This window comes from Postia placenta, assembly GCF_002117355.1.
Source record: "Postia placenta MAD-698-R-SB12 unplaced genomic scaffold POSPLAscaffold_7, whole genome shotgun sequence".
NCBI lineage: Eukaryota > Fungi > Basidiomycota > Agaricomycetes > Polyporales > Adustoporiaceae > Rhodonia > Rhodonia placenta.
In genome coordinates, this window is record NW_020169838.1 from 644,531 (window position 1) to 664,895 (window position 20,365).

The 20,365-nt window shown below is 50.6% G+C and overlaps 5 protein-coding genes across 5 annotated transcripts; 2 read left to right on the forward strand and 3 right to left on the reverse strand.

Moving 5' to 3' along the window:
- Nucleotides 1–715: 715 nt before the first annotated feature.
- POSPLADRAFT_1046542 (hypothetical protein) lies at nt 716–2,260 on the reverse strand (the record flags this gene model as incomplete). The annotated part of the gene is made up of 4 exons (XM_024479062.1): nt 716–807; nt 867–1,100; nt 1,247–1,379; nt 1,475–2,260. 4 exons carry the CDS (start codon nt 2,258–2,260, stop codon nt 716–718), a joined length of 1,245 nt encoding a protein of 414 aa, XP_024338890.1.
- A 1,674-nt stretch (nt 2,261–3,934) lies between these two features.
- Nucleotides 3,935–6,099, forward strand: POSPLADRAFT_1143363 (hypothetical protein; the record flags this gene model as incomplete). The annotated part of the gene is made up of 5 exons (XM_024485553.1): nt 3,935–4,049; nt 4,182–4,885; nt 4,942–4,965; nt 5,143–5,774; nt 5,826–6,099. 5 exons carry the CDS (start codon nt 3,935–3,937, stop codon nt 6,097–6,099), a joined length of 1,749 nt encoding a protein of 582 aa, XP_024338891.1.
- Nucleotides 6,100–9,871: 3,772 nt separating this feature from the next.
- Nucleotides 9,872–12,000, reverse strand: POSPLADRAFT_1074423 (hypothetical protein). Its single transcript, XM_024482706.1, has 5 exons — nt 11,781–12,000; nt 11,623–11,726; nt 11,207–11,565; nt 10,197–11,153; nt 9,872–10,130 (listed from the first exon to the last, which is right to left on the reverse strand). Exons 1-4 carry the CDS (start codon nt 11,973–11,975, stop codon nt 10,243–10,245), a joined length of 1,569 nt encoding a protein of 522 aa, XP_024338892.1. The 5' UTR covers nt 11,976–12,000; the 3' UTR covers nt 9,872–10,130; nt 10,197–10,242.
- Nucleotides 12,001–12,304: 304 nt separating this feature from the next.
- Nucleotides 12,305–12,851, forward strand: POSPLADRAFT_1039941 (hypothetical protein). The gene has a single exon (XM_024477626.1). The coding sequence runs from the start codon at nt 12,364–12,366 to the stop codon at nt 12,592–12,594; it is 231 nt and encodes a 76-aa protein (XP_024338893.1). The 5' UTR covers nt 12,305–12,363; the 3' UTR covers nt 12,595–12,851.
- A 449-nt stretch (nt 12,852–13,300) lies between these two features.
- POSPLADRAFT_1046545 (hypothetical protein) lies at nt 13,301–15,768 on the reverse strand (the record flags this gene model as incomplete). Its single annotated transcript, XM_024479063.1, has 13 exons — nt 13,301–13,355; nt 13,647–13,686; nt 13,834–13,924; nt 14,006–14,078; nt 14,222–14,323; nt 14,438–14,497; nt 14,549–14,649; nt 14,705–14,753; nt 14,940–14,967; nt 15,106–15,211; nt 15,269–15,286; nt 15,560–15,647; nt 15,707–15,768. The coding sequence occupies 13 exons, from the start codon at nt 15,766–15,768 to the stop codon at nt 13,301–13,303; spliced, it is 873 nt and encodes a 290-aa protein (XP_024338894.1).
- Between the last annotated feature and the right edge of the window lie 4,597 nt (nt 15,769–20,365).

Here is a 20,365-nt window from a genome sequence, read left to right on the forward strand (position 1 = left end):
TTTATGAGCATGTAGATTTAAAAGCCGTGTCGGTTTGGTCGTCAGAGGCACGGGAAGAGAAAGAGAACCTAACGATGAATGACGGAAGGAGGACGAGATGCAAAGTTCGCCCATCCGAAAAAAAGTCTTGCTAGCCGATCAAATCCATATCCGATCATCCACGTGGGATGTCGGCATTCTCCCGCCGCCGTACCAATCCAACTGCGTTCAAATTCGTAACGACCATGTGGAGAACTGTGGCTTTGAACACAGCATTCTATAATTGCCTGTGTGCGCCGCAATCTCACTTCTCCGGCGGGACACTCCTTGTTCGTGTCTACGTGTTACAGTCGCTTACGGGACTTATTGGCCGTTTCTTATGTACAAGTCACGCTGAGGAAAAATCCCAGTCAAGCTTTTCTAATCTTCCCAAAGCTGGTTCGACATCGCAATCGTGGCTCGGGGCCCGCCGACATGCGTCATCGGAGATTGCTAGTATAACTTGACGCTGCACACTTAGCTTGTGAAGTCAGGTCACGTCCGCGACAGGCCTTTACGTGCCATCGAAGAGCGATTCTAAAAGGTACGCGTATACTCCACGAGATGAGCAGAGTTTTAAATATATCATTTTCCGTATTGAGCGACCTATCGCGTCTCGTCTCGCACTGTACGCCTAAACACCCAGACTCTATGACCTGTCCGGAATATAGCATCGAGATAGACGGGAACGAGACCTTCACACGCTGCTGTTGACTGCTCTTGCGATGTTAGCACTACAGTGTATCTCACTCGTAGTCACCTTATCCCTACGGTACGCATGATCAATATCTAGGTCAAGATGCAGATTACGTTATTGTAGTGCGTTCACAGACACATTCGAAACTCACCATCCACCCAAGACGGCGACGTATAATCCACATATTCCAGGGCATCTTCAATGGTCCGACTCATCGGCATCGTGAGCTGTTCCAGATATGGTTCGGTCTGGGCGTCATACCGCGTTATCCGCCACCATTTGTGTGGGGCCTGTGGCGTGGAAGTAGCGGGCTCGACAGCGATGTAACGGAGGGATGTGATGCTCATCGCGAGGATAGGGCAAAATCCTAGCGCATCCTGTCCACCTTGAGGCACGTCACGGCCAGGAAGATCCAGCAGTATACATAGCGCGTGAACTGGTAGGGTACTGAGGACAGCTGGAATCTTGCTCTGGAGTACATTACACATTGAATTAGATGACGACCATGTCACATCGTGGGATCGCACGTACCTTCCAAGCCGACAATGCCCTGACCCAATCCTCTTTTGGCAGCAAACCACAAAACTCCATCGTAAGGTAACGCAAGTGCGTGCACGCCTTCGCGAGATGCGAGACCATATTGGGGGGGAGGTCTATGGGTAACCTGATACGAAGTACGGTTGTTTTACAGGCTTGGACACAGGAAACCGCGTTATGGAGCCATAGAGCTTGTGAGCTCGGGAGTACCATCTTGCGTACAGGACAGGCGATACGCAGCATAGGCAAGGCTGCAGCGCTGATATCGAGGAAATCCAAGCTCTGCCAGGTAGCCGAATCTATCAGGTCCTCGTGTTGTTGTATCTCATTCATATACTTGTTGTTCGACAGTGTAAGCGACTGCAGCTGGGGGAAGGCTCTGGATAGGATTGGTCGAAGAGATTGTGCAACAGGAGCCATAACAATGGCGTAACTGATTGTGAGGTTTTGCATCAGCGGCCAATGCATGCCGTCCTCGTTGTCGTTCACTTTGCCTCCCGACAAGTGTAATTCCTCCAAGGAGTCGCGGAAGTTAGCCAGGAGCGCCCATATAGAAAAGGGTGCCTCCCTGAAAAAAGGAATTGTTCTGAGCGTGACGCTTCGAAGCGGAGTTTGGAAAAATGTCATGAAGGAGTAGGTGTGCGTTCCCAGGGTGATTTTGAGCGATTGTAGCCTGGGAAGCGCTTGGACTGCGTCTCCTATGCGGGCATCGAGGGAGAGCAGTTGTTCGAGGGAGTCGAAGTCGAGGCATCGGAGGTTTTTTGCACTGCGTAGAAGATCGATGATGGAGGGAAGTATCTCTTTTACACTGTCCATTGTATTGAACAGACCACCGATGTTCGCGAGGCAGAGGTCTTGCAAAAAGAGTGTACAAGTGTACTCTCGAGCAGACGCGAACATACAGAAGCTGCGAATCGTTACCACAGACCTCCATGACGGATATCCCACTCTTGAAATCATTCGCGGTAGAGCCAAGTCATAAAGCAGATGGCATGCTAGTGCGCACATCGCGGCCTCGTTAGACGACAAATATGAGAAGATGAGGTAAAGGACATCGTTGTTAAGGCGAAGCAGAGTCATTAGCCTTCGACAAGTGCTGAGCGAGACAGAGATATGAGATAACGCAGTAATTTGGGATAATAAGATCTTACTGGTGTCAGCGACCCAACCTTGAGCACACTGTGTATCTTCAGAGAATGGGACATTTCTGGTCGTGCAATTGTGTCGCGCTCCGTCACATATCACGTGCCGCAACATGTCACCGCCACGTCTGCCTGACCCCTACGCGGGGACAATCTTTTGAAGCCTGTTCGGTCTCCTCCGTGCCAACACAGTCCACTCAACTTGTGCTCAGGCTGTGAAAAAAATCAAAAATGGAGACGACTCCTTGTGAGAGTACTTCACATGGGTGGATCGGACGTGATCAAGACGTATCTCTCCGTGCACCATCGTGTGTTCGTGCCCTCAAACGTTCTCCTTGACAGCGTGCGCGCATTCTTAGAGCTTGAAGCTTGCGTATGCATTGCAAGTGATAGCAGATGTACTCATGGATACATATTGTGCAAGCATTGAATGCAAGGCCATGACTCGCGGGAGACTCAAGCGACGGTATGAGAGCAGTACGTTGGAAGTATAGTTTCTGACTTAGGACCTCCTAGACTCAGAAGAGGAGTACATAATCCCAATCAAAACTCCATGCGGGTCTGGGCGTTGCATTTTGGCTGCGACGTGCAGCAAACGCACATTGCTGTTCGCGTTTTTTATACAAGTTGATTTGGCAGCAATGTCTTACCCGCGACATCGGACCCAGTTTAACGGCAACGACCAATTGGCTGTGTATGATTGCAGCTTATATGTCGAAGAGAAGAGAGAGGCTGAAAAGGTTGAGGACTGCGAATTATTGTAAGGTGCGTTATTCTATTCTTTTAGTCCCCATCCTCGCGGTTGCTTTGGACCGAGAGGCATTATTTCTCTCCATATTGATGCAGAGTCTCTGTGTTGTATGATCATATGCATACACCCTTGAGGCGATACGTAGCTCTGCAGGATGGCGTCAGCTGGAGGGTTACATGACGAACATCGATTGACGGTGCGAACGTACATGGTGGGTAGAAGACGGGCTAGTCAACCGTCGAGATGGGAGAAGACATGGAACAGCCGCAGCGGGAATCGGGTGAACATAGTACCTGATGACGCCTAGGTCGAGGCTGCTGGTCACGGGCCATAGTGTAGCAAGTCAAGCCTTATCGGGCTGCTCGTCGGCCGAGCGATATCATTGTGGCTTTGTGGTGCGTCGAGCCTTGTCATGTCCGTGTCTTTTTCGCCGCCACCCGCCGTGTGCCGTATTCGTCGTTCTCATCTCGTTTTCCTTTTGTACTGTCTGCCGAGGAAGGCTTCTCCTCGGAGGGCGTGGTTCCCCTGACATATTAATCAGCGACGGAACTCTTCTAGGGAAACCTGTAATACCAGAGGACACGTCGACTCACGCTTCAGCACCCATGGATCTATTTGATGCCTGGAGCACGAACTGCTCCGTCTTAGCCTTGCTTCTAGGCTTCAACCTGATTGTGTGGCTATTGTCAGTCCATTGTCGTGTGGATCGCTCTGGCGTCCGCGATACCGCGCCATGCAGTCGTCTCCCGCTACAACCCCGTGCGGAATGCGTCGAGTTCCACGACGCCCATGCAGGTTGGTAATGGCTTTTTTGCCTTCGGCGCGGACATCTCCGGACTGCAAACCTTCCAACCGTGGGCAATCATGTCCGACTGGGGCTGGAAAAACGACATTCTACCGGCGGGTGTTACACAGGAGGACGTTTTGACATATCGGGGCGTCGTCTGGGATGGGGTTCAATACGAGTTCGGCGGACCTGCGGCTCCACAGCAGTGGCTAATTGCGAATCCGAACCGTGTCAACCTGGGCCGAATAGGTTTGCTATACATGGATGGAGTCGGCAACGGGCAGAATATCACAGAAGCCGACCTCAGTGACGCTCGCCAAGAGCTCGACCTTTGGTCCGGGACGATCACCAGCACGTTTGCTGTCGATGGGTACAACGTTACTGTGAAGACGTACACAGCGCAGAGCAGCAGCACAGTCGGGATAGCTATCCACTCGACTCTTGTGCAAGACGGTCGACTCGGTTTGTTCTTGGACTTCCCTTGGAACGACGGTTCGCAGAAGTTTCAAGCGCCTTATGTTGGGTATTGGAATGACACTGATAGCCACACGACGGCACTGACAGCGGGTCCTGGCTTGGGAGAGAACGTGCTTTGGCAGATCAACCATACGATGAGTGCCGCCTCGTTCTACACGACCTTGGGCGGAGGCGATAACTTCACAACCTCGCGCGTCTCGCCAACGACGCATAAGTACAGGCTGGTACCTGTGGAGCCTTCTTCGTCTTTCTCGATCGCTGTCGGATACTCGCCTAGCAATTCGGAGGGGGTACCTTCCGTGGCAGAGATAGCGCTAGAGTCGATATCAAGCTGGAAGAGTTACTGGTCCAGCAGTGGATTTGTTGACGTGATCTCCGGGTCAACGGACCCACGCGCAGACGAACTGCAGAGGAGGATCATTTTGTCACGCTACTTGATGCGAGTGAACGAGGCCGGCTTCACGCCGCCTCAGGAGGTGCGTTGCAATTGCTCTGAAAATCAGTGTGGAAGAAAGCTCATTCGATCCGGTAGTCAGGCCTGGTGGATGACGGATGGGTAAGCAGCGCTATTGAATGAACGTGAAGCCAATGCTAACCAGGCACACGAGATAGTACGGGAAGTTCCACATGGAGATGTTCTTCTGGCACAACTGCCACTGGGTATTATGGAACAACTGGGATCTTCTTGGCCGTTCCGTCAACGTCTATTTCCGCTTCCTTCCTACGTCTATAGAGCGCGCACAAAGCCAAGAAGGCTTACAAACACGGTGCACGATGGTCCAAGATGACGGACCCCACCGGCCGCTCGGCGCCTGGTGAGATCAACGAACTGCTCATCTGGCAGCAACCTCACCCGCTTGTCTTCGCCGAATACGAATACCGTGCGACGCAATCGCGCGAAACGCTGAAGCGCTGGCGGGACGTCGTGTACGAAACTGCTGACTGGATGGCGGATTATGCGCGGTACAATACGAGCACGGGTGTGCATGACCTCGGACCTCCGATGTACGTGGTTAGCGAGGACACTAGCCCGAACGTGACGCGAAACCCCGCGTTTGAGTTGGCATATTGGCGGCTGGGGTTAGAGCTGGCACAGACGTGGATGGAGCGCCTTGGTGAGGAGGTGCCGGTTGCGTGGGGTGAGGTGAAAGAGAACTTGGCGCCTTTGCCGATCGAGGACGGGCTGTACGCCGTGTACGAGGGGATCGAGAGTGACTTCTGGACAACGACAGAGTACACCAATAGCCACCCAGCGCTGGTGGGCTTGTACGGCTGGCTCCCGCAAACCTCCAACGTAAGCCTCGAGATCGCGAAGGCAACTGCAGAGAGGGTGTGGACAACATGGAACATCACCAATTTGTGGGGGTAAGTGCAATCCGCGCTCGCCTTGACCTTGTTGAAAGAGGCCTTCCATAGCTGGGATTTCCCGATGCTGGCAATGTCAGCGGCACGGCTCGGCGATGCGGATAAGGCGATTGACTGGCTCCTCGATCCGTATTACCAGTTCGACGACGTAGGGATGCCACTGGGAGGTGCTCAGGTGCCGACGCCATACTTCCCAGGATCCGGTGGGTTGTTATACGCGGTGGCAATGATGGCTCGAGGGTGGGACGGGAGCCAGGGCGCGGCACCGGGGTTCCCGCGAGAGGGATGGGAAGTAAAGGTGGAAGACATCAGTCCTGCCTTATGAGCAGGACACTGCATAATGACATGGCGAAATGTGACATTTGCGGAGGTCGAGGCCAAGCTGCGTGTTCGAATGTGTTGACGGATTCGGCCAATCTAAGTACAAGCGAAGACCCCATGATTACGAGAGCAAGGTTAATCACACGTCGTCGTTCTGCCCCAAAAGCCATCAGCGTTGACAAAAGAAACCCGATACACAACGAGGCATCATACCTGCAATTTTGTTGTCAAATACGTGTCCAAATCGTTTGCGCCTAGTGCCCGTCGAAGTAGTCGCTTCACCCATTTGACGTTTCGCCAACACTCCACAATCTCCGTCCTCTCTTCGTCAGACTCGTCGTCGCATACAACGCAGCTCCCATGGTCAACGATGACCGTCCTAGCAGGGCGAGTAGCGAAGCTGGGGAGTATGTTTCCTGATGGGCGATTCTCGACGTCGCGAATGCGCTCGCGCTCTCTATAAGTGGCCGCACGAGAGGAGGGGCGAACAGTTGAGGATCCGTTAGACCACCCAAACTGACAGGATCAGGTATGTACTCCAGGAAGAAAGCGCGAGGTGTGATTGCATGCGGACCGTGCTCCATGAGCGAGGATCTTTCCGAGCCAAGCCAGCGGGGGACGCCAGTTCCTTGCAAGGGAGCACACAGAATACGCTTCGCGTTCGCTAAACAAGGGTGTTTGGCGTACTAAAAGTACCACTCTTCCCATCCCATCGGATCATCGTCGTCGAGGCAGATCGAAGGCTGTAAATCTTGATCGCATTCGGGAAGACTGTTGCCACGACCTTGTTCCGATGACGCTGCTTTCATTCCGTACGTCCACGAACGCACTGGGCAAGTATTGTACGTCTGACGATCTTCGAAGAACCGCGAATCATAATTTTTGATAACGACAAGCAACACAGCGAAAGGAGCCGGCCAGGAGAAAGGGTCGTAAGGTTGAATGAGCAGGACTTGTCTCATGAACAAAGGTGTAAAAGTCTGGAGGTGAGTCGAACTAGTCAGTAACCCTTCAAATTGAGGAAGTTGTTGCCAGCAGTCGCGTTTGCTGTAAGATGCACTCACTAAGCTAGAACACCCTGTAGACTCTTCCCCAGCACACATGCACACTCATCCATCCACTCGCATTCAGTACGCAGCGTGGTTGTTGCACTTTCGGGAGAGGCCATTAGCGTCTGAGATGAGTTCAGCGCAGAAACTGGTGCGCGCTTACAATTTATTCCGGACATACCATTTCGGGAATATTCCTATATATAATGATCGTCGCCCCCATATAACAAAGTTCATTATATTTATGGTATGCCTACGGGAGACTAGGAATATTCAGGAATATAATGTCGGGTCCTGCCATGACACCCCTACATCGACTACTACCACTGCGACTACGACAGAATGAATGATACGAAGTTTCCAACGCGCAAAGTGGCTTGTACAGTCATCTTCGGGCGCGGTATAGAACTGAGTCTTCCGCCGGCCCCGCCCCTTCAGGCTCCAGAGCTCTAGCTGGGTTCTGTCCTAATGGTCTTCACCAATGTAACGGAAATATCCCCATGCCTCCAAAACAAGACGCTTACAGTCCCTCGGCCATGGTCCCGAAGACTCAGTACTAATTGAGGGAGTGTTATTCTGTGGGTTTTGGACATGTCGCAGGGATCGGGTAGGTGCGTCGCCTGCAGCCATCTACATCACTGTCTGATCCCGTGTGCTCCTCGTTGGGAAGACGTGTCAACATCAAATCTCACTGGGCGGTATACGCGCCCTCTCTAAGACAGGGTGATGATTGCAGGTGTTGTTTGTCCTTCGGCTCGCGTATATGGTGCTTTTACAACTGCGGAACTCGATTCAAACTACTCTCGCTCTGTCGGGCTGTCGTCCTGGATATTCTCCGTTCTGTTCGTCGTGCGCAGCTTTGATGCATGTGATATATACATGTGTTGGCTATATCATGTGATTGTTCCTTGTCACAGCGTGGTGCCGTATTAAGCTTCATACTTATTTTCAGATCAGTAATCATGAGCACAGAGGCAGATTCGACCCTTGGCATGTCCGTGTGTTAGGTTGCGTGGTTGAGCGGTGTTCGCAATATAAGGGGCTTCATCTAGGACATTCATGGCAACGTTTTGACGCATCAATTCCAACCAGAAGATTATGTTCTGTCAACTTGGCAGTCCAAGTCCCCGTGAATGGCCAGTGCATCCGCGACTTGCACGGTATCTGCGGAGTTCGGCCAGAGTAGAGACGCGACGCTATTACGCCCTATGACGTCTGTCGGGTTCAACCGAGTGTCGAAGACGTCCGGAGAGGGGTCGGATCCGGTCAGACGCATACGAGACTTGCAGATTGTCGAGTATAGCGATGTCTTTATGCAACCCTTGGAATGCGTCAGTCCCCTGTCATAACTGATCGTATTGTATTGCTAGAACTGACGTGCAGCCTATATATTTTCCGGTGTATGAAGCGGCAATTTCGTGAATGCGAATAGTCATTGTCAGCGATACCATTTTCTAGGCGCCTAATTCCCATGAGACGAGAATGCGCCAGCGCGAAAGAGATTTAAGTGCATTGTCATTCAACTGCTTCGGCCCTAATAAACTAATCACGGTCGCAACACCCGAGTCGGGTTCCTCAGCGTCGATAGCCCACAGTCAGTTCGCCTTCAAGTTGGGCTGCAATGAATCATGATCTTCATGGAAGCAAAATATATTGGTGACGTGTAGAACACACACTCCGTTGAATGGTAGATAGCGGGGTTTTCAAGCGGTGGACTTAGGAATAAGTATACGGTCAGTACAAAGGTAGGCAAAACGGCTAGCCACAGGGCCAGGTGCCACCGGGGTGAGCCGAGATCCACGTGGATGCGACTGGCATCTTGCAAACTTTATACCCGTCCTTGCGTCCACCGTTGTCCTCTGTGTTTTCTCGCCGATCCTTGTCACGACCTCTCATTTTATTCTACAAGGACGATGCCAGTGAATCAGTACTCGTTAAACTCCAGGTGCTTTCTAGTCTCGGATCTTTGCGCGACGCTTGGGCCCTATAGCCATACAATTCGAAGATCGAATCCAGCTTGACGTCGCTGCGGACTCGCAGGATCTTCCGTTGCATTATTGTCTCAATTGTCAACCGGGACTACCTGTCAGGTACGTTCACGAACATCCATCGTTACTATAAAATTGGCCGCGCAGGTTTCATGTTGTGTTCTCCGAGTCTCGGCTTTCCGGACAGGCATTAAATAGACCTTGCATCGCCATTGTCTTTAGAATCGTACACGATACGATCAGTGCGTTGACGGTCCATGCCTGCAATCATCTACAATTATCGGGGCGTTATGTCGTCCCCGACTATACATGTACAGGCATTCTAGAGTAACCGCCAGATGCCGCTGGAATACGCTGTACAGAGTCTGCACTATCACGTTAGTCTCATGCCTTCGCAAGGCGCACATTCACGATACATATCGTCTATGCGTCGAGAATCACGCGAATTATTACTTTCTCTTAATGGCTATATGCGCCCTCTGTCGACGGCTGCGTTTCCGAGTCTATTGTGCCAATGCAAGCACGTTGGCCGAATGCTGTTGTGTCTTCGTAACGACAAGCTGAGCGGATCGTGTAAGAGTCGAACGATCTGTCTTCGCATGGACAGTGTTGTATCGACATGGTACTCCGATCGTGATGCTTTGGCGATGCACTTCGTCCTTCATACCTATGCGCGAGCTCGTGGCTCGTGTTCCACATTCCCGCTAAGATCGATCCGAATGCATTGTGGGCAACGTTGCACTTTTCGTCATTTACGCGAACGATCATTGATTCCAGTGCAGAACTACAGAGAGAGGACAAGCTCACAGACCTCTTCAATCAATGCAGGGTAAAGAACAAGACGTGACGATGCTATGAAACCTCGTGAAGAAAAGCCGCGACGCTCGGGTATCTGGGCATCTGGGGTATTTGGGTATTCGGATGTCTGGGTATCTAGATATCTGGGTATACGATGCGTGCGCAACCGGGTAATCAAGGAAGGTACGAAGCCACGAAACCTAGGGAAGGAAAACACAGGCGATAAGTATGAAGAGCGTCGACGACAGGAGGGAAATGGTACGCACTGAGACTGGTACGTGGATATAGAATCGCCCAGCTACAGCATATTCTCTATCTTTGCTCAGCGGAAGCCAGAGTCTTCCTTTCTTTTTCTATCCTGATGCATTCTCCGGTTCGAGGGGTCAAGTGCCTCTTGAGTGTCCAAACCCGTCTGAGATTCTTGCCGCAGTGTGGACATGGCAGCTGGGGTTCTTGGCGATCGGGATTGCGCTGGCAGCTTTCTATGAGGTGCCTGTTCCGCTCGTATTTGCTGTGGAATGCCTCCTTTCTACAGTCGAACGGGCAGAACAGATTCTTGTTGATGTTGCTCCTCTTAGAGCCACCGCCTTCTAGATGCTGGCTTTGTGTAACAGCCTGCCGGGCTTTCTTGGAAGGCTTGATGGAGATCGTCGTGATGTCGTCGTCGTCGCCCTTATGTTTCCTCTTGCGGCTCTCCTGCTGCACATGCTGCTCACGAGGGTCAGGCAGTGGAGGCGCAGCGGGTTTCGACTGCACGCCCTTTCGCCGAGGTTTCGCGTCCGTTTTCGTGCGAGCCGAAGACAAGCCAGCAGAAGGGGAGACGCGAGGCCGTTTGGCTGCAGGTTGGACTGCGTCAGCAAGCTCATCACCATTGTCGGCGACATGCTTGCCGACAGCCTTCCCGCAGTAATCGATGTTGTTGTTGTTGTTGTCGAGGAATACGTCCGTGTTGCCGTTGATAGCGGCGTTCGGTACGTATCCTTCGTATCCAGTGTTAGATTTTTTCTGCCCTCCAGTAGGGAGGCCAGAAGGGCTAAGGCTGGGTACGTAGTGTGTACCCGAGCCTGAAGTTGGTGCGCAAGCCGCCGCGACGCGACGGCTGGATGCGATGAGCCGTCCTTTATGAATGGTATACTGCTGGGTAGATGGCCCAGCGATTGGCAAAGGAGACGGCGGCATGGGCGAGAAGATGGCCATTGGCCCATGCTCGTTGTCGTAGGTTCCTAGCAGATATGGGATTAACGCAGACCGCAGACCACTTCAAATGGAAACTCACCATGCAGGGGTGTAGAAAGCTCACGTGCGCTTCCCGGCACACCGAAGTACCCGGAAGATAAGGACGCCATTGATGAGGGAGAAGACGCTGTACTTGCCAGCGTCATGGGCGGCGAGGGAGGTGTCAGCGGCGCATGGACGGTCGGAAGACCAATCATCGACGGCCACTGGTTGTCGCTCAGGTATATCGCTGTTGATGGCTCGCCTTGCAGACGCAGCGCGGCTTGATGCGTGGGAGCAGGTTGCGGGTATGTAACCTGAGGTGGTGACGGCGCGTAGAACTCGGATACACCGAATTCTCCATATGGCCCAGTGTAAGCGTTCATCGACTGCACGGCAGCCGACGATACGCGCGGTTCACTAGATGCCCGAATCGGTGAGACGGCAGTCATCTGAGTATAAAGCACCTTCACGCACCTATAATATGTGTCCATCGTTCCAGACGAACTCGGCCATCCTACACCATCAAGCAATAACTGGAGAGGGTTGGACGGGACTGGGGTATAGTGGGCATGGTTAAACTATGTCGTCTGCGGCGTTAATGCAAACCTCCAACAGGATGCAGACTGACATACCTCGTCGAACTCTCGGTATGAGGGAGCGCCTTGGTGGGGATGGCTTGATGCTTGCGGTGAGACGGGCATGAAGAGCTTCGGTGGCGTCGGCGTCAAGTGGTAAGCCTCTACTTGCTCGGGTATTTGCTCATAGGGTGCTATCAGAGGTTGGAGGTTGTCGAAGTATTTACTCAAATCAAAACCTTGGAAGGACATGTTGCGAGGAGAATATCGGGGAGAGTATGGGTCTACGATGTGATGGGGGAGACGAATGCTTACATCGCTCGTTTTATATAGGTGTACAGGGACCTTGGCGCCCGTCGAGCGTCTAACTCGGGGGGGCGAGGACCGTCGGACGTCTGCATCACGCTTGGGACCTCATGCACAGCCTGCATCAGCGGTATGTGAGCTTCTTCTGACCGGGTAGAAACTCCGACGGCTTACGAATATTGTTAATTAGGACAGAATGGGCAGGTTGCCAGGCAGTGGGCCTCTTATTGTGGAGGGGCGGGGAACAAGACGAACCATAAGCAGCCTTATTCTCTCAAGGTGCTGGCCCCAGCATCTACTGATAGACCTTTTCACGCCCCTTCCTCGTGTTATGATGCTGTGTCGTGCATATGCAGCTCAGCTTCTGAGGTCCAAGCGTGCCGATGCCGTTCAGATGATGCAGCGGTCATCGCATCATCTCTGCTCGATCTACGGCGGTGTTCTCTTTACTCCGGATCCGAAATACTTGAGAAAATCTAGAAGCGGTCTGATCTTTAGCAGGAGTCAACGGGAATTCACTTCGTCATCTGTTCCTCCATTCGTGGGGACTGAGTTGGCGGTGTGATAGAACGTTCTTCTACGTTCTGTGTCGCTGAAACGACCCGCCGAATATATATTGGATTTATTGGCGTGCTTTGTGACGTTTCTGGATGTCTTTGCTTGTAACGAGCGGCCACCATCACAGCGACATACGGCGAACGTCCATACTTATCCTTGCCGTCGTACCGAGGCGATGATCCTTGGTGCTTGTTGGTGGCCTCGCAATATGTACCAATGGTTAGTTCCTCAAACTACGGTCTACCTTTTCACAAAGCACCAGGTCGGTACTCTGATTTGCCTATGCATTATGAGGGGAAATGTCTGGCTACATTCATCCGGAGTCCTAGCCGTATTTTGGGCCTAAGTTACGGTAAATGGTCCAGGGTCCCGATAGGGATAGTCTACCTACGTTAGGCTGATGTTACAATACATAATTAGCGTAAATAAACCCAAATGTAGGTTAATCCCACGAAAAATCCTTAAGCTTATTCATTATGCGAGACGAGACCTCATGCATTATTCCATGCATACCAACTCGGTTCCATTCAGTGTATGGGAAGGTATATTCAATGCACATGTGCGCTGTCCCGGTGGCAGTGATGCATGTTAACGTTTCTTTGTCTTACAATTTTCAGATGCCTCTTCCAGTTGACCGTCGCGAATCATGCTACACAGTGTCTTTATAGCTCGTCCACTTTCATTCCGCTTGGCGGTTTCCTCGCATTGTCTGATCACAAAGATGATGCATCGTCTGTGGAGCATAATCCAGGCAGTGTCATGTACGACCTACATTAAGCATCAAGTTACTACCTTTCTGAAGTGCGGTGGATCTTGTCCTAGCAGTGCAACTGCTGGAACATGGAGATGCCGAGCATGCAATCATCGTGGCCCATGAGGACGATTACACCCCGGAGGGAATTGGATTGCCACCCCTCGCTGTCATTGTCCTGACAGTAGAAGGTAGTCTCATTGTTCACATTTGCGTTATACAAGCTCTTAGCTAACGGAATGTATAGACCGCAGTCGAAGCGGAATGAGTGTCGGCATTACGAGCATCCCCTTTACATTTACACACACCAGCAGATCACGTAGGAAGAAGTGCTGAGACGGTCCTTTGCTAGCACCGAACATCACAGCAACACCCACGAATTTATACCCCGTGTCCGCTCATTCACTGTCTTGTTCAACACTGTTTGTGTTACTCAACTCGATTAAGTAGGTAGACTCCCAATTGCCTAGGTATTTACCTCGCTGCAGTACCCACCAGATGAGACAGCCGGAATGGTGGCAGGGATCGCATCTATGGACATGTCCTCACCAGTAAGCTTGTCATCCTGGTGGTAGAGCTCGACGCGCTGCAGTACTTTGCATCAACGGAATCCTCTGCATGATAGATCGAAGGGCCTCACAGATGATTGATTATGCGGGCGGCTCACAGTAATCCGCCTGGCAAGTTCTATATATCTTGCTTCCTTGACTGTAGCTTGAATTTCCGCACGTTCCGACATGCTGTACACGTGCATCAACACATTGTGAGTTAGTCTGAGACACAAGGATATAATGCGTACGTGGCAATAAAAGTGTTCGTATACACTGGAGTGCAGGAGATCATGATTTCGGCTTGCCACATCATTCGCACATAAAGGTCTTACATTTTGCTTGAACTTGGATCAGACCAGCGAATACCAGAGTATGCCCCATGTGTATAAACTGCGAGCAGGTAAATATACGCAATGTGCTGAGGGCCTGATGGTCTAGGCATAGTAGTTGGGAGAGAAAGCACGCACAGGAGGAACGATCATTAGAGAGACGAGCCTTGTGTCCCAGTATAAAACGAGCAGGTTCCATACACAGAAGCAAGCACGCACATTGTTATTAATCCAGTGTTGACTAAATAATACTGGAGGGCTTCGACCACATGTAAATTCCTATGCATCACAGTTTCAGAACTCGGCAGTACAACATGCAGTGACACTTACTCATGAGCGCGTCTAGGCATCTTCAGTCTATAGTAGACCAGCGTAATAGCAAGTAAAAGATCGATAGCGGCAGCGGAGCTCAAGCCGCAGCTCACAGTTATCTGCATTGAAGGAGGGTATGGAGAGTGGTCACCGCCAAGACGGCCATGGACTCACGACTGGACTGGTATTTTGTCGAAACTGTGAAATAATGTCGAATTTGAACCTACATTGTGTTATTCAGGTACACCCTTTCTGGGAGATGTTCAGGCACTCGCATGAACATCACTGTGGCTATGCTCATCCTCGTCAGTTGTACCACATTTGAGATAAAATAGCGAATTTACTGTAACCAAGTCCTGAGGCTCAAGGTGAATACAATCAATGGTCTAATCTGCCATCATGTACACACCTATACGAGCAAGCAGGCCTACACCCTGCTCTTCATTTAAGAATGTTTCAGATTATGTATCAGGACTAACATACCATAATAATGCATAATGTCACCTTTTTCTGACTTACTGTCTTCCGCATGTCAGTCAGAAATAGGTCAAAATTCCAAGCACGGATAGACGTACAAATCCAAACTCGTCGAATGTAGAAACTGCCATAGTCCGGATGAATTTCAGTTTGAATCTGCTGTTGTGATTTAACATGCCTTTGAACAATCCCCGCAAGCATCACCTATGAAGGACTACTTGTGAGTAACTCTCAAGAGGATTCAGGTGCATGGTCACGGACCTCAGTCGTGACTGTAGCCTGTATGAGCGTGATTTAGCCACCAAAATGAGGAGAACACAGGTTAACCCACGGCCAGACTCCTAAAGGCAGACAGAGTAAGGTTCAGGGTGATGGAGCAAGAAGAAAGCTATACAGACCATACTATATGGATCATGCGTTCTAAATCTCCATGGTCAATGATTATATAGCAGTATATGGCGATTACACAGAACACAGTGTGAATTGTATCGATAAGCCTGTGAAGTGGTTGGGAGTACCAGCTTAAACAAAATCCAACACCACTAATCATACAACTCCAACAGTCCAACGGTGCAGCTTTGAATCATATGGGAAGTTCTGCCAATAATTGTAGATCTGAGAGGTTGCGGTGCCATATAAGCTGGATGGTGGTCAAGAATATCAGCCAACTGATACATCCGTGTACGGAGGGTCACTTACAATATTGCAATGTGGAATGTGCTCAGCAGGCTCCCCGAAAGATCTTCTGCCAATGCAGGCATAGCCAAATGAGCTGAAGATAGAGGGCAGGACCATAGTAAGATCTCCTCATGCGTGTACCTATTTATGTGTGACTAGGCAATCATCACCACGTACGAAGTACTCTCACGGATACCGCACCTGTCAATGTAGAAGAAAATACATTTAAATGAACATGCTCCCTCGAGAAAGATTTTAACTTGATATCATATTGTTGAAAAATACACATTATGTTTGAATTTTGATGCTCGCTCCCTGATGATATTGATTGTCACGAGGGAAAGACAGATCAGGATCGTAACTTGCTCCAAGTGTACACCGATGTACTTACTGATTATCACCAAAATATTGCAATAGGGTTCTTCAAGCGGTCCTGTACATTGTCGAGGTTCGAATGAGTCACATCATCAAGAGAAGCATGTAATGCAGGAATTCGCTGGTATCACAAGATGAGCCTGCTTAGCAGAGGAGATGCTGAATGGGAAACAATGAGTCATGGTCTGTTTATATCGAACGCGCACGAAGGATCGACACTTCTCCGCTCTTGCGCTCGCCGCTGGTACCAGTGTTGGAACAACCGGGCGAGCGCATGCCCGACTACCGGCTCGCCGACGTGTCGTGCTGCGGCGTGATAGTACCTTGTTCCTTCGTACCTTATTTAGATAAGGTTTTGCTATATTAGGTCGAGTTCCCGCATGTAGTTTCCTCGCACGTTTGCCTCCCCGCCCCGAGGATGAGACAAACCACTTCGTAAATTGATCTTCTCCCGCGACGCTCGCTTCCGTATACCCTCGCGCTCGCTCATTCAAACCCGACGCCGACGTTCATTTCTACAACCAGTAGTTAAACAAATGAGTCGCACCTTTGTACTGCATCAGATATAGTGTGATGTCAGTGTTCTTAGTAGTACAGTGTCAGCCCCGGAGAACGTCATGAGGGACTCGAGCAAAGTGAGGGATGCACAATGCTTGCATTGCAATATCCTCAGAGTTTTCAAAAATGGAGCGCTTCTGCTTGGCCAGAACTTGATTGTCTACAAGCTTATCATGGCATCCCGCCTCCAAATAGGAGCTAAGATCGAGGTATACCGGCAGGAACGAGGCTGACGCATGCGGGTCACAGTTATGTACATACCGCAGGTTTAGTTCTTCAGGTATCAGTACCGTCGTCACTCCCAGCAAGAGCGTGATACATCGAGACCAACGACATGAATTCATATTCTGAAGATTGATTTTGCCTCAAAGCCGTTGCAAGGAAGCTACAGTCAATCGACTTATAGAGTTAGGAAGTCATGGCAAGCGCGTGGTTCCCGCCTGCTGAAGCACCTAATGGCTCGGCCGTTCAGACAGTAGTCACGGTACACAGAGAATGACAGTTCATCTTTGTATTTCGGAAGCATCTCAAAGGGCCATCTCGAAGACTAGCACGAAAGTCTCATTCCACACTACGCTCAGGTCTTCGCATCATCATTCTTTGTCGCAACTGAAGCTGAGCAGTCTGTACACTCCGCAAGGACCACCTTGTTATACGCAGATTATTGCTGCTGGTGCTCCGATGTTGTGCGCGCACGGTGTTGATCCATAGTCACAGACCGCGTGTCTTAGATGCCCTTGATGCTGCCTTCTGACACTTGTTCTATTTGTCAGTCATAACAATTCATTTCCTAGGTGGAGACTGATCTTTCTCAATCTGTCAGGAGACATTCTCGTACCACAATACTCAATTCAAGCATGACCCGATAACCTAAGCGCAGCCCATCAACGTACATCTGCCAAGCGTCTTTGCGCACGTGTGACGACAAGTCTGCCACTTACATTTTGGTTCCATCAGCGTGAATGTACTGCAGTGTGACTCACCATACCAGGGTGCACCTCACGAGTCTCAACAGTTTACTTATTGCCAAGCACAATACACACCACACATGGCGGAAGGGTCTTTCAGGGCAAAGTGAGCACTCTCCTTTTTGCTGTTGCATCAATACTGATCCCCGTAATCCTGTCAGCCCTTGTCGAAGACGACAACCCTATTCATTACCTCTTCGACCGTGGTGATGTATCCCTCATGCCCGAGAATGCCGCATATACACCTCTGAAGCTGCAGCTGGGTAGGGGTCTGTTTACCCGCGAGGAGGTGGGCGACTCAGTGTCGGCGTCCCCTCCGGCCCATTAGCTTTCGTGGTGTCTCACCAGGCGTACTGTCTGGCGCGGGTCCGCGATGTGGTGAGCGCACAGCGGAACACGGAACACGTGCATTACTGTTTAATCTACCTGCCCCAGATGATCCTATGCGATGTGAACCCCATGCTCCAGGCGGTTATCCCGATCCAGGGTGTGTGAAGCGGAGATCCCACGGTCATATGTCAGGACTGGACGATGGTACACGAGCTGGTTGAGAATCACAGTCTGATTAGAGACAATGCATAGTGTGTGATCAATATGCGGAGGTGACGTACTTTTGGTGGTGCTCGATCTATTATATCAATGATTTTGGTCACAATGCTGTGACTTAGACATTCTCAGATGCTTTATCAGGCCCCCATGGGATGTGCAATTGAACTCTATGGCAATTGAGAAGTTTGTCTATCGTTGGTCTCCAACAATGTGACTCCAGATGACCAATGATCAGTAGGGGTCGCTCAGAGCATATACTCCTCGAGGCGGAGCTTGCAACATGTCACGACTCTGGAGGTCATCCGGGGTCACGGTCAGTCGCACTCAACATAACGCGTGCGTGGCTCAAAGGAGCTGACGGGCGCCCTAAATATGTCCATTTGGTGTGAGATAGATAACTCCGGCCTCATCGCTAGATACAAGAGACGCTGATATTGTGTTACCAGTACTGTAGAACGAAAGCAGGCGGTGGTATGTGTGTTCTATCTGTCAATCAAACCTAACCCTAATTTCAAGTGGCTTCTATCGCAGAATGTTTCAATCTGTCGAATTGAGATTCACCACTCTCAAGGCGGTATACTCATGAACTTATCTGGCGACAGGTTGCAGATGATGTGAAAAGATGTCTTCCCTTGGCGAGATTATCGCGAAAGGTGACAGCCAGCTTCTTTTACATTTTGTCAGCAGGATGCAGTCCATCAGGTAAGATCATGTTTCATCCACACCCGTGATGTCCACCATTTACGACTTCAGCTTTCTGCTTACGTTGGGACATATTTCATAACATACATGCCGATACCGCGCAGCGGTATCATATGGCAGATGGCAATACATGACTCAAACATCAATGATCATACTGGGCACCCAAGGAGTGTCTATGAATAGCTTCTGAGGTCTGGTGAATGAAATATGGGCGCAGTCGCCTTCAAATGAGGGAGTCTATCGCGCAACACACGTTAGTCCTACCGAATGGCTCAAAGCTCCCGTTGCGCAATTTGTAGATGCTGTTAGTGTAGGTCTCACCGTTCTCGGATGTCAAGACGATGACGTACAACTCTGACCCAGTACCCGAGCAATCTGCGGTAGCACAAGTTTCGAGCTCTCAATCGTTCTCGATGTCAACGCTTTCCATAATTATACCAACCTTCTTCGCCGCGCTTGATACGGTATGCAAACATTTTCATGTAATTTTAGCCTTGGTAGCGCGTCGTGTGGAGCGCAAACTATGACCATGCTCAACGCCCATTGCTGGTCGTAATATGTAGTGGTCATCTCGTTATAAGCTACACATTTCTTGTGTCTGCTTGCAAGTTGCGTAACCCATTGGCTCAGGGGGTATCCTAGCACTGACAGATATCATCTTGTCGGATATTGTACCACATAGAGTGTGGCGCGTGCAAGGGAATGACCAGACTCATTTGATTTATTTCGTCCACCATGGGGTCAGCTGTGCTGAGTGCGCGCGGCCATGTTAGACATTTGCAGAACATTAACTTATCATTCCGGCAGGTGCATTTTTCCAACGACGCGACTTCACATAGCACGGTCTGACCTGTGCGTGGCAAGTTCAATTATCTATCTCACTTAAACTGACTCCAGCGTTTTAGACATATGTCCTGACAGAGGAGGCCGCCCTTGACATTTTGACGAGGTCAATTGTTGCTGCAAGGAGTCTGAGCGAACGAGATGATTGGTCTATGGGCCGGGCCGTTCAATTTCAGCCTAGCCTACGAACAACCAATGACTGCAGAATGAACAGTCTATGATATCATTGTCACGAGTTGGTACGGCGTCTAGCCGTTTTTTAATTTTTTCCTTTTCGCGGGCTCGAACCCGCGACCTCTGTACTACATACCGGATATGGACGCGTCGTTATCTACTGTACAATTAGATTAGATGGGGTGGCAGTGCGCGGCACAGCTCGGGCTCCGCTGACACAGCCTCTCTGACTCACCGGCCCCCGGGGCCGCGTCAGCATGCTGCGCACAGACCAGCTGTGCACGGACCAGTGTGCACAGCCTCCCCTAAACTCCCCCTGTATATAAGCCGGCCTCTGCTGCCCTAGGGACCTCAGTTTCGACCTCTTGTCCCTAGGTCAGTAAGCCTTCAGTTGTATTCCTTTTTCCTTACCTAACTAATATATTATCTTGTCCCTAGCCTTAGGTTTGAGCGTTGCTCACCATCGCTTCGGTGAGATCTAGTCGGATGCCCCCAGCTTTTAGGTTTTCCC

What these genes read in the sequence shown, in the direction of transcription:
- POSPLADRAFT_1039941 (XM_024477626.1), top strand. Translation starts at nt 12,364, where the DNA reads ATGCTGTGTCGTGCATATGCAGCTCAGCTTCTGAGGTCCAAGCGTGCC.
- POSPLADRAFT_1074423 (XM_024482706.1), bottom strand. Translation starts at nt 11,975, where the DNA reads ATGTCCTTCCAAGGTTTTGATTTGAGTAAATACTTCGACAACCTCCAA. An exon ending in ACGATGGACACATATTATAG is followed by an intron (nt 11,566 to 11,622) that starts GTGCGTGAAGGT and finishes TCGGGCATCTAG; the next exon opens with TGAACCGCGCGTATCGTCGG. An exon ending in GCTTTCTACACCCCTGCATG is followed by an intron (nt 11,154 to 11,206) that starts GTGAGTTTCCAT and finishes CATATCTGCTAG; the next exon opens with GAACCTACGACAACGAGCAT.